The sequence below is a fragment of the Podarcis cretensis genome, assembly GCF_951804945.1.
Source record: "Podarcis cretensis genome assembly, chromosome: 14".
NCBI lineage: Eukaryota > Metazoa > Chordata > Lepidosauria > Squamata > Lacertidae > Podarcis > Podarcis cretensis.
The window spans coordinates 31,357,604-31,374,243 of record NC_137183.1 but is presented as its reverse complement, the minus strand read 5'-3'; the positions used below and the strand labels follow the sequence as shown (position 1 = coordinate 31,374,243).

The window sequence follows — 16,640 nt, the reverse complement described above, 5'->3', positions numbered from 1 at the left end:
TGAGAGTGGATTTCATTTGGTAGAAGAGACGAAAGGGGGAGGGGAGCCCACAGTTTGCTTACTTAAGATTTTTTTCTACATTTATGATAAGGCAACCCCCCCCCCCACCCAGGAATGCAAGTTTTATTTTAAAAATATCTGCACAAGTGAGGATGGAGGAAATTGGAATATAATATGGAATTTAACAAAACTAGTGGAACTGCATGTATAAGAGAAAGGAACTAAGAGGGAAAGGGGTAAGAAATGCTATGCTTTGAAAATATACTGCAAAATCCTTCCTGACCTCCATTATCCACAAAGGAATGTGTTTGAGATAAGGATAAATGGCCATAAATCAGTGGCAGGGAGGGAAGGAGCCTTACCAGCTACGAGGATAAAAGTTTTTGGATTAACTGCAGTCTGGATTCAGACCGTTCTTCCTAGGCTGGAAAGATGGTGAAGGCGACTTGTTTGCTGGAAGCCAAATCACGGGATGAAGTGATGCAGTGACTTTGGAAACTGTGAGATAACAGTTTCTCCTGAGACATGATGGGAACCATCAATGGTTGCAGGAATAAAGGATGCAACACTATATATGGACGGGAAAACATCATGGGAGAAATTGTCACAGGCAGGAAAGAATAAGGATTACAGCTAAAGTTCCTCACTGGAAACTTTATAAATTCCCTATTATATCAACATGAATTGAAATCACAAGATTGCTGCTGTTATATAAGGGATTATTATAACTGAATGGAATGTAATGGAAATTATTAACATTTCAGAATACAGAAAAAAATGTAGGAGAATGAACTCTAGCATGAGAGGGGGCCAGTTTAGTTAAATTGTATAATTTGACATTTGAATAATTGGCATTAATAATTGTATTAATTGGATACAATTGGAGTTGTTATAATGAGGCTGTTATTAAAATGATATTGGAAAATCAATATATTTTTTTAAAAACCCCACACTGAATGTGTGAGCTTATATCTAAAGTCAATGGAAAGAACAAACACTATCAGATGTACTGCTGGATGTTCAGTGGTTATTGTTGTTACTGTAATTGTTAAAAAACCAATGAAAAATTGTTTTTTAAAAATATAATGCAGTGGATAGAATTCTACAGGATGTGTTGCTAGTGTGTGAAAACAGTCAAGTTCCAAGGATACCCAGGCATACACCTCCAAATGGTGGAGAGGTATCTTCACTTGGTTGCAAGTGGCCAATAACCAGGTGCAAAATGTGCCTGGTGAATTTTGAACGTGTGTGTGTGTGTGTGTGTGTGTGTGTGTACAATGGTTGCGTGGCGAGTTCCCGCCCCCCACCATGATAAATAAACACACGAGACACCATAATTAAGGTTAATTGGGCGAATTAGGCCACAACTTTATTGAATTCAGGAATGAGAGGCATTGGCTTAGGCATTGGTCCTATCGACTATCCGGCTCCAGCCCATTTGCTGGAGACACGGGGAAGGGTTAACAACACTAATCGGGGGAGTCTCCCGCCGAGGCACGTCGACTAGGAGCTCCCCCAGGTCACCGCTCTGGGGCGTGCCTTTGGCCCACACCTCCATAGGCTTCGGACAGGGCCACGCCCCCGGGGTCCTTTAATGGACCACCCTTCATTCACTGGGGGGAGGTGATGGCGTTCCTTCCCCCCCACATCCTCTTAACCCCTTCTTACCAATGCCTACCGCCACCGAGCAGTCGCTCGCCGCCAATACTCTCATGCCTAAATCCACTCCCTTAACCCCTTTGCAATATCCATCAGCCAAACATCGTTACCAGCCTCCGAAAGATGCACGCCATCATACCGGTAGAGGGCCTCAAGGTTGAAACGAATGCCCGGGTGGCCAATGACACTCCTACCCAGTGCTGCCACTCTACGCACCACCGCCCGATCCAAGGCTTTCCTAGCCCTATTCATAGCTATCGGGCACCTGTAATCTCTCCAAACCCGCCTCTCCATCAGCGAGGCCCAAATAATTGTGACATTCGGGTAAGCGGCCTTCAGCTCCTCGAAGTCGCTAAAAATGTGCCACTGCAAATCAACTGCCTTCCTGTAGGCTAGGTTGTTTTCCCCCAATTGTATCAGTAAAGCATCTGGGGGGCCCTCCGCTGCTGCTCTGGTCTTAAATGCAGGCAGCATCTCGGCCCAGCGCATTCCCCTCCGGGAGACCCAGGAAATGGTGATGTCAGGTGGAAAGCCCAGGCGTGGCCCGAGACCGGAATTGATGGCGTGGACCCTGGCCCAATGCACAATACTGTGCCCGATAATCCAGACGCGCATCCCCATGTCACCTGTAGGAAATTGAAAGAACAGGCCATGGTCAGTCACCGTCACAAATTCTTTCTCAAATAGCGTATGTACGCGTCAGATTTCCAGCAACCTAAGTCCCTAATCCTTTCCGTCGTAAGACCCAGGTGCATTGCTGTGGTGGCTGCTCCTATCCTGAAAGAGTGTGATGCAAAATCTGCTGCGGGGATGCCGCATTCTCCCAGTGCAAAGCGCATGACCCAAGTGAACTGGTGACGCGTCAAAGGTAAACCATCTGCGTGGATCAATAGAGGCCCTGCCGAGTTGACCCTCAGGGATAAGAAGCGCCTTGTGTCTTTTACTGGACATGGGCCAGGACTGTCGGTGGCCATAAGCTGAACAAGAGCCCCCCTCCCGTACTGGTCTGTTTTTGAGCTGCGTATCCGTATTACCAGGTCCTCCCGTGACAGGGTAACATCGCTTAAGAGCAAGCCCCGGGAGAAACCGTGCCGACCCGCTTCATAAACTACCTCACCCATGCGCAGGGCTCCAAAAAAGGCAATGGAGTAAGCAGCTGAAAATAAGCGCGCCTCATACTTCGACCAGCATACTGTTCGCAATTTTTTATGGATTTGGGAAAGGATGTCGAATGATATCAGCCTTCTCATATCGCAGTTTGGGGGCTGTAGCCTGCGCCAACCCTCTAAGGTCCTTCGTATAACAAAATTGTCACAAGGATCTGTGGAAAATACCGCCTTGCAAAAGAATGAAATTGCTGCGGCTTGAAGGTTGAGGGTTCTAGGGGCGCGGCCCAAGCGTCTCAGGTAAACTAGGCAAGATAGCACCTCTGGCTTGACGGGAGGGGCATTGCTTCTGATGGCGCGGGTTTTGTTGCGGAATTTTAAAAAAATCCGACCAAGCCTTCTTATATGATCTCAAAGTGGAAGGTGCCAATGAGGCCATTACTCCCTGAATCACTTCTGGCTCCCAGGACTCTGGTCCCCACGCCTCTGGTCCCTGAGACTCCACAGATGTTCTGGGAACGGCTGCGGCAGCGGCTCTGCATCCGGTGCTAATGAGCGGAAGCGGTCCATCTGAAAGCGAGATAGGGCGTCCGCAATGTCATTATTTACACCAGGCACAAATTTTGCAGAGAAGTGGATGTTGAGCTCTAAACACCGGAGAATGAAGGAACGCAGGAGGACGTCTACCCTTGGTGACCGTGCGACCTGCCTGGAAAGTACTGCCACTACGGCCTGGTTGTTGGTGTGGAAGCATACCCTATGGTTACTAAAGGTTTCAGGCCACAAGTGCACCGCCACTACAATCAGAAAGAATTCCAGGAAGGTTAAATCTCTGGTAAGGGGGCCCCCTTGCCAGGCGGCGGGCCAGCGCTGAGCGCACCAGTGGCCCCTAAAGTAAACGCCAAACCCCAGAGAGCCAGAAGCATCCGAATGGACCTGGAAGTCAACCTGCAGCGACAAGTTGTCCTGCCACAGGGAAATGCCGTTGTAGTTCTGCAAGAACTTCAACCAGACTTCCAGGTCGGACTTCACTTCCTTGGATAGCTGAACCCTATGATGAGGGGAACGCAGTCCTGCTGACAACTTCGCGAGGCGGCCGCAGAATGGGCGGCCAGGGGAAACCACGCGGCAAGCAAAATTTAAGTGACCTAACAGTGACTGGATTTGCCTGAGTGTAACCTTTCTTAGGGGGAGCAGCTGCCGAATAAGGTCACCAAGCGCGATGAGGTTTTCCCTGGGAAGTTTTGAGGTCTGAGCGACAGTGTCCAGCTCGATACCTAAGTAAACCAATGTCGTAGCCGGGCCCTCCGTTTTGTCGGCGGCTAGGGGAACCCCCAGTTCCCCCGCTAATGATGTGAAGGCTTCAAGGAGCTCTGAGCACTTAAGCCTGCTATCGGCCACGAGGATAAAGTCGTCCAGGTAGTGCGACACGCCCTTGGCGCCGGTTCTAAAGCGAAGTGCCCAGTCCAGAAAGGTGCTGAATGCCTCAAAGGCTGCGCAGGCCACAGAGCAGCCCATGGGCATTGCCTTGTCTACAAAATACACCCCTTCAAATTTGAAGCCAAGCCACTGGAAATCTTCCGGATGAACTGGCAGGAGTCTGAAGGCCGACTCAATGTCACATTTTGCCAGCAGCGCCCCCCTGCCGATCTTGGGGGCTAGCCGGAGAAGAGAGGGCGAGCCCCCTCTGCTCTGGCCCTAAAAAGGGCAAGCCACGCCCCCCCCAGCCAGCCGATTGGCTGGCTGGGAGGCGTGGACGGACGGGATTCCCCTGTTCTCGCGGGGGCTGAAACCAGCTCCCGCTCACGTGGGAAGGGCGTGATGCCCGCAACCCCACCTCCTGGGGCAGGCCCGGAAGTGGCTTTGCTGTGACATTGTTCTGGGGAAAGCTTTAATTCACTGAAGCCTGTGTTAGGCAGAGGGTGGGAGGCTGAGCTTCAAAGCACATTCAGCACTTGAACTGCAGAGTGAGAACATCAGAAAAGCCTGCTAGATCAGGCCAGTGTCCCATCTAGTCTGGCATCCTGTTCTCACAGCGGCCAACCAGATACCCCAAATGGAAACTGGCAAGCAGGACCCAAGCACAAGCATCACTGCCCCCAGCAATGGAGGCAGAGCTGAGCCTCATGGCTAGTGGCCATCTATAGCCTTTTTGTCCATGAAAAAGGATGGCAACTGGAGCAAGGCCTCTTGAAAAGGATCTCTAGGTCTGTAGTGATTTGATTGGGGAAAGGTGATTTTACGGGTTCCTTAGTCCCGAGCCCCTCAGGGGCTCAAGAAGGGCATCTGAAAAAGTACTGGAGTGACATAATCGAAATGGCCAGTCCCAGTTAGCCATTTTGCACACCTGTTTCGGACAAATGAAAGCTTCTGGGTCATTTTCATGAGTCTGCCCCATGAAGAACGCATTGCAGTCACCTAAACAGAATGGATGAATCTGCCAATTTTGTCTGCCCTCACTTTCTCATTTTTCCAATCTTCAGTTCACAATTCACAATTGTTTCTGCATCAGTTTGCAAACTTTTTAAAAAACTGAAATGCATGAAAATCTCAATGTATGCATGTATCTTAATAGGCACATCTTTGCAAGTGATTTCCTTATAATGCATTCTTGTGTGTTATTTTCGTTAATATATATTTTACTAGTTTAATTTGGGCACCCTTTCCCCTATTATACATGCTTTTTGATGCACTTTTTTTTTTTGTTGGAAAACTGCATTGCAAAAGTCAAGAGAAGTGGGTTAAAAAAAAAAAGATTATGTTTTTGGCCATGGATTGGTTGGGGAAGTGGGAGCTGCTATTCAAAATGTAAATGGAATAACCTGCTCCCCATCTCTCACCTCTTGAAATAACAATTGTGCAGTCTCTAAAAATGATAGGGTTACTGAAATCAGAACAATTTGCAAATCTAATTTATGTGGCAAAGGCTTTGGGTGGGGAGAGGAGTCTTTTTTGGTCGCGGAGAGAATTGATGTCAGGCTTTTTGAAATACTCCTCTGCTCAGCTGCAATATTTTCTGTGGCTTCCACTGCTGACAGTTTCTCTCTTGGGCTAAATATGTTGTCAACTTCATTTTCTGTTTTTGTTGCAGGATGGATTATTATGGGAAGCGGGTTGCTCCGAAATGGGCATGTGGGCAGTTTGTTGTTTCCAAAGGGGATATAATATTTTGTTTTACTGCTTTCCGTGCGACGGGGACATGCTATAATGTGAATGTTACCAGCACGTCTCATTTTTAATCCCATTAAGAATTGCTCTGCATTAATTGGCTTCCTGCTTTGATATTCAACAATGCAGCCGCAATGGCTACTAGTAGGCCTCAAACAGATGGTGCAACTCTGTTTTCCGTAGGCACACAACATGTGCTCCAGAATGCAGAGCTGGTGGGTGCAAGCTTCTGGGTGCCTTCTAGACCAGAGGGAGCCTGTTTCTTGGCTGCTGGTTCCAAGAAGCAGCTTTGATTAATTTTGTGGCCAAACCTACGCTGCCCATTTTAGAGCAGTGGCCCTATAAAGCTGGTCACCAGCTGTGAGCTTTCCTTGCCAACACAGCTTGCCAAGGCCAGCTATGAAAGCCTGAATAGGAGGCACATACTGTCTGAAGCCAGCAGGAGCTTAGAGGCCATGGAGCCTGTCCGTTGTTCCAGGCGTTGCTTCTGAGTACTCTGAATTTTTAAGGGAGCACTTTTCATGCCAGGTGTCTGACCCTAACATGGGCTTTGGTTATTTCAGGAGTGAGGATAAGCCTGGCATTGTTTTTCATTGTTTGCACAAATTCTAAATCATTTTCTGCTGTTGGCACAGCCCAGTCCCCTGACCAGTGACATACCTTCCAACATTTCGGCAGTGGAAATAGGGACGTCCTATTCCATCATCGGGACGCGGGTGGTGCTGTGGGTTAAACCACAGAGCCTAGGACTTGCCTATCAGAAGGTCGACAGTTCGAATCCCCGCGACGGGGTGAGCTCCCATTGCTCGGTCCCCGTTCCTGCCAACCTAGCAGTTCGAAAGCATGTCAAAGTGCAAGTAGATAAATAGGTACCACTCTGGTGGGAAGGTAAACTGCATTTCCATGCGCTGCTCTTGTTCACCAGAAGCAGTTTGGTCATGCTGGCCACATGACCCAGAAGCTGTACGCCAGCTCCCCTGGCCAATAAAGCAAGATGAGCGTCGCAACCCCAGAGTCGGTCACGACTGGACCTAATGGTCAGGGGTCCCTTTACCTTTTTTTATTCCATCATCGCCATCATCATTTTACTATTTCTACCCCACCCATGAGCCTGGTATGGCTCAGCTGCTCTGGGCGGCTTCCAACACATATAAAAACATAATAAAACATTAAACATTTTTAAAAATTCCCTATACAGGGCTGCCTTCGGATGTCTTCTAAAGGTTCTAGAGTTACTTATCTCCTTGGCTCGGGGGGTCACATAACTCCATACCCTCCAACGTTTCTCCAGTGGAAACAGGGACATCCTAAGGAAAAGCAGAACATTCTGCAATCAGCTCAGGAACCAGGACGGCTTCTGTGAATCCAGGACTGTCCCTGGAAAATAGGGACACTTGGAGGGTCTGCAATAATAAGCTTCCCTATAAGAACATAGGAAGTGCCTGCTGAATCAGGCCAATGGCCCTTCTAGTCCAGCATTCTGTTATTAGAGTGACCAACCAGATGCCCCAGTGGGAAACTCACCAGCAGGGCATGAGGACAACTGCAACTCTCTCTTTCTCTGGTTTGCAGAAACTGGTATTCAGAGGCATCGCTGCCTCCAGCTGTAGAGACAAAGCATAACCATCATGGCTAATAACCATGGGTAGCCCTCTTCTCTGCGAATTTGCCCAATCCTCTTTTAATAAGACAAGGTGCCAGCGTTATATCGCTGTTTCACCCTAGCAGTCCATACAGTTGAGAGGCTGCTGTTTCATCCCCGGTGGGGCCGATTTGTTGGGATTGGCAGATAGCACACTCCCTGAGCACAGTTTTCTTGGCTTCTTCAGTTGTCTTGTGCTATTGATGTGTCTACTAGTTCTGAATATCCTTGAAGAGACAATTTCTTGGCTTAAGAATAAAAGACTGAATAGCTTAGCTAGGGCGAAAGAGGGATAGAACTTCATACACTGGTTCATCAGCACCTCACAGCTACCAGGAACAATGTTGAACTTACTTTTTTCTTGAATTTTCTTGAACTTACAGTGGTACCTCGGGTTAAGTACTTAATTCGTTCCGGAGGTCCGTTCTTAACCTGAAACTGTTCTTAACCTGAAGCACCACTTTAGCTAATGGGGCCTCCTGCTACCGCCACGCCGCCGGAACACGATTTCTGTTCTCATCCTGAAGCAAAGTTCTTAACCCGAGGTACTATTTCTGAGTTAGCAGAGTCTGTGACCTGAAGCGTATGTAACCCGAGGTACCACTGTATTTAAAAAAAATGAAAAACTGAGTCAAGAATTCGTAAGAATCTAGTAAAATCTGATATTGCAAGTTCACTTTATTTTACATAGTTCGGAAGTTTTCATGGCACTTTGCAAGTAATTGTCTCTTTTTCACATATTTGATAAATGATGCAAAATTATTCTTGAACAACTGTGTGAATATTTGTCGCCATCATGCTGTACGAGTTGTACTATCTTTATCAGCGGCACAGGTAGCATTTTTCTAGCAATCCTCTTTTAAAGCCATCTAGATTCATGGCCACCACTACCTTCCATTTATCCATTGAAGGTCTTGTACACGATCCCTTCCCTGACACATTTTTTTCTTCATAACAACCTGCGAGGCAGGTTCAGCAGAGAGGTTGTAATTGGCTCAGGGTGACAGATGTAGATGTATAAATGGCGAGACCAAACACGGGAGAAGCTTCCTGATATAGAATAGGATGTCCACATTTCCATCGGAGAAATGTTGGAGGGTATGATAATGGCATTACGATATCGGCAGTTTTATTTTCCATTCCTCTGCCAATGATCCCTAGCCGTGTCCAGTCCTTGCATGAGCAGACAACGAACATTGGATACAGCCCTCAGGTGTGAAAACACCAGCCTCCCACCATGAGTGATATGCAGAACCCATCTGGGAAGTTGCCCCTAGAAAAATGTAACAAATAAATGTTAATGCGGTGCCTGGAATGCCTTATGCAAATGAGCAGATCTGCATACATTTGCATTGTCTTGCTTCCAGCATGCACATCCCCCCTCATCATATGCTGGGGGAAGTGGGCCCACACATCTCAGCTGCTCCCATGGGTCTTGCACACTTCCTTCTGTCTTCCTTTTTATTCCTGCCTCCCTTGTCAGTCTCTGGTTGGCACTCTGTCAGTCAAGGGACTCTCAAATAGCAAATGCGTTCCATAAATAGTCCCTTGGAAGAATGATCATATTAAAAGCACTTCCACACACTCCCTCCCCACTCCCCACCCCCAGTAGAGAACGAATCATGTAGAATTGAGCTTCTTAATTTGAGACAGCCATCACACATGAATTGAGTTACCTGTCTTTCTCTGTGGCAGCTCAGAATGCTGAGCATCATTTGAAAGATAGCAGAATTGTGAGGCAAAAGAAGTTTAAAAAGTGATGTGTGGCGTGGAGAAAGTGGAAAGAGGAAGGTTTTTCTCCCTCTCTCATAACACCAGAACCCACGGCCATCCAATGACGCTGAATGTTGGAAGATTCAGAATATATATATATTAGACAAATTCATGGCTATGCTTTGCCTCTGTGGTCAGAGGCAGCGATGCTTCTGAATGCCAGATGCTGGAAACTGCAGGAGGGGAAAGGTCTCTTGTGCTCGAGTCCTATTTGCTGATTTCCCACAGGCACCTGCTTGTCTCCTGTGGGAGCCAAGTGGCTGAAGTTAGCCCTGCAGGCCAGAGTTTCCCCACCCGTCTCCTGGGAGAGGTCAGCTACCTTCTGACTGAGCACAACCACCTCCATCTCTTAGACTTGACTGTAGGGCTTGGGGGACCTTAAAGGGGATGTGCTGTGAGAATGGAAGCTGTACCTCCTGGGCCAATGGGGTGCCTGGAGTCATGGGCATAGCCAGGATTTTTGATAGGGGGGCAGGACTTTTGTTAGCGAGGGGGGGGACAGAACTGACCAGATGGGTCAGTTAGTTAAGTATCTCTATTGTTTTACTTGATCTAGGGGGGAGGCAGCTGCCCCCCTGCCCGTCGCTTGGTGACCCCCATGCCTGCAGTGCACACTTGCCATTTGCTACAGCGGATCTAGAGTCATGGCAGAGCATATGCCCGCACTGCCCAGGGCAGGCACGCTCCTGAGGGGTGTGTGGCACGGAGGGTGCCCTCCCAGGTGTGGGATAGCTGCTCGGGTGCCCTGCAGCCGGGGTCAGAGTGAGCTGCCCATGGCGGACATTCTGCGCGCCACCTGCCCGCTACTCCCAAGCCTCACCCAAGCTGTCAAAACAAAGGGGGAAGGGGGGAATGCCACCGGCAAAGCGGCGCAGCTCCCCCCCCTTACCCCGATGGCTTGGGGTAGGCTTGGGAGTTGCGGGCCGGCGCCACGCCAACTGCCACCCCCCTCAGTGAGGGCACCCGGAGTGCTCCGCCCCACCACCCCCTTCCTATGCCTCTATCTAGAGTGCAGGTTTTCCCACGGTGAGAAGCACTGCCTCTCAATCCCAAAAGTGGAGGTGGAATGTCCATCTCCTTGACTCTGCTTTTATGATGCAGTTGCTAGACTCAGGGCAGAACCTGGCTTTGAAAGCAAGCTGTGGGGCTGCTCGCAAAGCAGCATCACTTCTCAGATCACATCCCAACCAGGATGTGCCAGCTTTCAGGATGGAGCCAGTGTGGTGTAGTGGTTAAGAGCGGTAGTCTTGCAATCTGGGGAACCGGGTTCGCGTCTCTGCTCCTCCACATGCAGCTGCTGGGTGACCTTGGGCCAGTCACACTTCTTTGAAGTCTCTCAGCCTCACTCACCTCACAGAGTGTTTGTTGTGGGGGAGGAAGGGAAAGGAGAATGTTAGCCGCTTTGAGACTCCTTCGGGTAGTGATAAAGAGGGATATCAAATCCAAACTCTTCTTCTCTTCTTCTTGGAAAAGAGCCTGTCCATCTCTAGATCAACCTCTCCCAACCCGGTGCCCTCCAGCTGTTTTGAACCGCAACTTCCGCCAGCCCTGGGGTCGTAGGATTGTGGCTGAGAGAGCGGCAGGTTGAGTGGGGAGGCTGACTGAGAGGCTGCATAGATGGGAATCTCGATCTCGTGGTCGATGAATGAGAGGTGGTGTGCCATCTTAAGGAGCTTCTCCTTCCCCTCCCCTTGTCCCTTGCTGCCAAGGCGATAAATAACTCAGTGTCGCAACAGACATGAAAAGCTGTGATGGGAAGCATCAGGGCAAATCAGGCCAAATGAAAGCGAGTGCCAGCCAGCCTCAAGGGAGTTGTTGGGGAGGGGAGGGGGATGGGAAGACCACAAGAGAGAGACAGGGGGAGCAGATTGCTTTTGAGCGAAAGTGGGTTCAGAAAACAAGGGAAGAGGGAGTCCACCTGCCTGCATCCTGTTACAGTGGTAATTCGTTCCGGAGGTCCGTTCTTAACCTGAAACTGTTCATAACCTGAAGCACCACTTTAGCAAATGGGGCCTCCCGCTGCCGCTGCACTGCCGGAGCACGATTTCTGTTCTCATCCTGAAGCAAAGTTCTTAGCCCAAGGTACTATTTCTGGGTTAGCGGAGTGTGTAACCTGAAGCGCCTGTAACCTGAAGTGTCTGTAACCCAAGGCACCACTGTACTTTCCTCTACTGAGGCAGGTGGGTGAAGGTTCTCTCCCCACACCTGCCCACTCCCAATCCTACCTGGGCAGTGGGAACTGCAGGGAAGCAGGACACAGAAGCAGCAGCTGCAGGCCTTTTGCTTCTTCTGTGAGGTGTCATAGAATAGTAGAATTGGAAGGGACCCCAAGGGTCCTCTAGTCCATCCCCCTGCAGTGCAGGAATCTCAGCTCGAGAATCTCTGGCAGGTGGCCATTCAGTTTCTGCTCCAGTAAAGGAGAGCCAGCCCACCATCTTTAAAGGGAGTCCATTCCACTGTCAAACACCTCTTGCCATCAGAAAGTTCTTCCTAAGGTTTAGCTGGAATCTCCTTTCTTTCTGCTATTCCTGCACTGCAGGGGCTTGGACTAGATGTTCCCTTGGGTCCCTTCCAACTCTATATTTCTATGATTATCTGATTCTAGGCTATGGAGGGCTACATCAGTGGTTCCCCCAAGTATTGACCTACAACCTTTCCACCAAACTCAGGTTCGAGTATAAGCACATCACTTGCCTTAAAAAAGAATACTATCTCCCTTAGAAGCGGAGATTTCTCTAAGTATGTTCTGACTTAATGAATGCGCTTTTTGTATCTGAAGGTTTGCTGAAGACAGGTTAATTGTTGTTAACCCCCATTTTCTCAGGCGTCTCATTACCCAGCTGCTAGCTCAGTCATTAAAAGGAGCATCTTCCGAGCATTTATGAATCTGAAAGAGGTTTGCTTTGGGGTGAAGCCTCTGAGTTTTCCGATGCAATTAACTTTCGTCGCTGCCCGTGCCCAATACGCTGCACTTAAGCAGGTTGAATTAAGTGAAGTTCCATTAGTCCCCATCTCCCTAATGTCGCTCGTTAGCAGGGAGAGAGCGCAGCGCATTACACTGATTAATGCAGGAGAAGAAAGAGGTTGAAAAGCAAGGAGGACCCCGCAGAGTGGACTCCGTTCAACTCATGGACATCCAGTGAAGCGGAATGTTGGAAGATTTGGGAGAGATAAGTCCTCATTCACACAGTGCAGAGTTAAACTATGGAACTCACTGCCACAAGAGCAGCGTTGCTTACCAACCTAGATGGCTTTAAAAGGGGATTAGAGAAGGCCATTAAGGGCTACTAGCTATGATGGCTCTGCTCTGCCTTCACAAGCAGTAATGCTCCTGATTACCAGTTACTGGAAACTGCAGCAGGGGAGAGGGCTGCTCTGCTCAGATCCTGCTTGCTGGCTTCCCACAGGCATTTGGGTAACCAATGTGAGAACAGGATGCTGGACTAGGATGAGTGATTGGCCTGATCTTCTTATGTCCTTCTGTTCTTAGTTTAGGACTTGACATCTTTCCACAGGGCCTGCAAGACAGAGCTGTTCCACCTGGCCTTTGGTTTGGACTCAGTCTGACCCTTATGTTTCCCTCCCCTTATGGTTTTGATCTATGGGTTATTATTAAAATGAGGCTGCATTTTAAATTGTATTTTTAACCTGTATTTTAAATTGTTTCCCCCCCTTCCCCTATGAAGTTTTTATTGTAATTTTACTGGTGTTAGCTGCCCTGAGCCCAGCTCCAGCCAGGGAGGGCGGGGTATAAATAAAATTTTATTATTATTATTATTATTATTATTATTATTATTATTATTATTGGTGCCTTGCTTCACATCCCTCCTCCGTTCTCACTTTTCTCATGAAGTCTTTAATATTGTTGTTGAATTTGTATCCTGTCCTCCTTTCAAGGAGCCTCAGGGATGTCTGCAAGGTTTGCTAATTCCCCCTGCCTGCCCTGCATTTTATTCTCAAAATATATTTGTGTGCTCCATTAGGTTGAGAGATAGCGGCTGTGCCAATATGAGCTTCCTGGCTGGGCAGCCATCCCAAATGGTCTGCTAGATGGGAATTTGAATGGAACCACACACGGAAGCCCATTGCCTGAGGCATCTGTCACCAACTTGTTGCCTTCCAGATGTTTTGGACTACAATTCACAGCAGCATCTGACCGCTAGCCAGGGCTGATGGGATGCCATCCTGTAGAAAAATGAGTTAATGGAGCCCAGCTTCATACCAGACATTTAAAGCACTAAAATACCACTATACACAGTTGTGGTTTCCCCAAAGGACTCTGGGAGCTGTAGTTTGTAAAGGGTGCTTTTTAGGAGACCCCTAGTTCCCTCCCAGAGCTTCAGTTCACAGAATGGTTTAATAATCATTCCCTCTTTGCAGGGAACTCTGGAAATTGTAGTTCTGAGAGCTCTGTTGTGGTCTGACACATTTGGAGAGCAATGGGGGGGGAGGCAGTGCTAGCAGTGATTCCTGCATTGCCGGGGGTTGGGCTAATAACAACAACAACAACAACAACAACAATAAAATTATTTATACCCCGCCCATCTGGCTGGGTTTCCCCAGCCACTCTGGGCGGCTTCCAACTAAATATTAAAAACAATACAGCATCAGACATTAAAAACTTCCCTAAACAGGGCTGCCTTCAGTTGTCTTTTAAAGGTAAAATAGTTGTTTAATGCCTTGACATCTCCTGGGAGGGCATTCCACAGGGCAGGCGCCACTACCGAGAAGGCCCTCTGCCTGGTTCCCTGTAACCTCACTTCTCGCAGCGAGGGAACCACCAGAAGGCCCTCGGCGCTGGACATCAGGGTCTGGGCTGGATGATGGAGGTGGAGACGCTCCTTCAGGTATACAGGACCGAGGCCATTTAGATCAGCCTTGGCATTCCTCCCAACACTATAGTTCTATGATTCTATGAAAAGGCATTTTAAAAGATCTCCTCCAGGTCTGGATTTGAGTTTTATTGCCTGGAGCTCTTGCCTGGTGTTGTGCAACTATGGGATGCCATATTGCCTCTTAGCCTCAGTTTCCCATTTGTAAAAAAACAAAAAGGGGCACAGGATATATTGCAGAGGTCTGTGCATTGATTTGGCACCGTTCATTCATTGGGGCTGTCTTTGATGTGCTGACAAAGTTCCTGATGGGCTGTGATGTTCCTCCTTGTTTGTTTGGAAGTAAATATTGGGCATGGTTCTGAATTTAGATCCCCAGCTAAAGCATCTCTTGGTGGCCTTGATCATTTTGCTCTGTAATCAATTTAGCTTACCTCGCAGGGTGATTGTGAGGGAGTGGAAGGAATAAAATAACCCCAAGCTCCTGAGAAGAAATGGGGCATCTGCAAAAATGTGCCTCACATTATGGAAGATACACTAGGCTTTATTTATTTCATAAATTCACAAACTTGATTGCAGGAAACCTCAAAGCAGTTTACAAAAGAATAGCACAGTAAGATGATTAGTAAAACCAACAATAGACTGAAAAAATCAGCTCTCTAAATATCTAGGCAGTCTTGTCTAAACAAAAATGTGGGCAGCGAAGGCGCCTGCCTGGTGTCAATAGGCAGGGAATTCCAAAGTGTAGGTGCAGAACAGATTTTCATGTGGCACTTTCAGCAGTGCCAGTTCCACAGATGGAAACAGTCAAGGGGGCATATTGTCAGGCTTCGGGGAATCAGATCCCTCCCACGGTGGCAGCCAAGAAGCAGAGAAACGATAAAAGTGCTCACCAAGTACTGTATTTTTTTTTGTGTATAAGACTATATTTTTTCCTAATTTTTTGAAGTTGGAAATAAGGGGTTGTCTTATACATGGATAATGCATAGTGCATTTTCTTAATTTTGAGTCCCCAAAATAGGGGGAGTCTTATACACGGGGGCGTCTTATACACAGAAAAATATGGTAATTTATTCAATATTCACACAGAAAGACGAAGGAGTACAGTATCCCCTAGATCAGGCATGTCCAACTCCCAAGAGACTGCAATCTACTCCCACTATAAAAATTCTGGAAGTGATCTACCAATAAAGGGGGGGGGGAGTGAAGCCAAAGTTGAGCTTTTTTTTAGGGAGGGGGATAATAGCATTAATCCAAGTAACGCCCTCCCCCCAATCTCTCCTATTCTACACCACCCCTGCATCAGCTAATCTGAGCTTTCTGCTTCTGAGCTTTATGTTCTACTACTTTCAATGCTCGCCTGGTCCTGGGAGAGGTGAGGGGTCCAGGAATGCTTTCCAGGACACTGAGTCTGTCAGCTGTCTCTCCCCTGTTGCTTCTTCTTCCTGTTGTTCCTCTTCCAATATTTCCCAGCTTCTCCCCTCTGCAGCCTCTGAACTATGACCTTCTGCAAACCACTGTTCTAAATCTATATTGTCCTCAGGAAGGTTCAGGAGAAGGGGTGGGGCGGCCCCCACCATTCCTCCTCACTCCAGCCCCTGACACATATATATGTAATGCTCTTGATGCATATCAGTGACTTGCATTTATAGGCAAAGCCCAGCACTTAACCAATCGTTCTTTTCTACTGTCTTGTCTCTTTTCTCCAGGACCCACGGAGCAAACACAAGTTCAAAATCCACACGTACTCCAGCCCCACCTTCTGCGACCACTGTGGATCCTTGTTGTATGGACTCATCCACCAGGGGATGAAATGTGACAGTAAGTCCAGTTGCATTGAGAGATATATGACCCAGTCGCAGCATCTGGAGTCTGATTCACAATTTTCTTTGTGGATGCAGCAAAGTCCTTATGATCCCACTTTATCACTCCAGAGTATTGTGGATTAACTGTGTTGCTTGGGTGGGGAGAGTGGGGATTTAATGCACCCGGTGCTAGACTTGGCTGGTTTTTATCATCCTAGTGAAGCAAACCACTGGCTGTTGTTGTGTTGCTTTTTTCCAAAAAAGAAATTTGAAGCGATTTAAAAAAAAAAATGTACATTTAAAAATGAGTATAAAGACAGGATAAAACAGCCCAAAATACACAAATAAATATATATATACCAATCCAACCCTCCAGACCACACCACTAAAATTCATTTGGGGAAGGGTTGTAGCCTAGTGGTTAGAGCATCTGCTTTGCATGCAGAAGGTCCCAGGTTCAATCCCCAGCATCTCCAGGTAGGGCTGGTAGGGAACCCAGTCTGAAATGCTGGAGAGCTGCTGCCAGTCAGTGTAGACCAGGGGTAGTCAACCTTTTTATACCTACTGCCGACTAATGCGGTTCTTGATGGTAAAATTTCCTTACCGCCCACCAGTGCTCTATGGAAGAAGGATTCAGCTTGTGCCATAGAACCCC

At 47.9% G+C, this 16,640-nt stretch overlaps 2 protein-coding genes across 3 annotated transcripts in view; one reads left to right on the top strand and one right to left on the bottom strand.

Annotated features, from left to right (window-relative positions):
• The window catches only part of PRKCB (protein kinase C beta), a 191,039-nt gene that overhangs the window by 82,877 nt on the left and 91,522 nt on the right, over window positions 1-16,640 (top strand). For both annotated transcript variants that reach the window (XM_079952777.1, XM_079952776.1), the window contains exon 4: window positions 15,890-16,001. In XM_079952777.1, the coding sequence (XP_079808903.1) occupies window positions 15,890-16,001 (112 nt within the window). The remainder of the gene's footprint in view (window positions 1-15,889; window positions 16,002-16,640) is intronic.
• Window positions 1,627-4,353, bottom strand: LOC307203104 (uncharacterized protein). Its single transcript, XM_079953606.1, has 2 exons — window positions 3,208-4,353; window positions 1,627-2,285 (listed from the first exon to the last, which is right to left on the bottom strand). The coding sequence occupies exon 1, from the start codon at window positions 4,287-4,289 to the stop codon at window positions 3,216-3,218; it is 1,074 nt and encodes a 357-aa protein (XP_079809732.1). The 5' UTR covers window positions 4,290-4,353; the 3' UTR covers window positions 1,627-2,285; window positions 3,208-3,215.

Bases quoted from the DNA above. Each gene is read 5' to 3' on its own strand.
- LOC307203104 (XM_079953606.1), bottom strand. From the start codon at position 4,289: ATGCCCATGGGCTGCTCTGTGGCCTGCGCAGCCTTTGAGGCATTCAGC.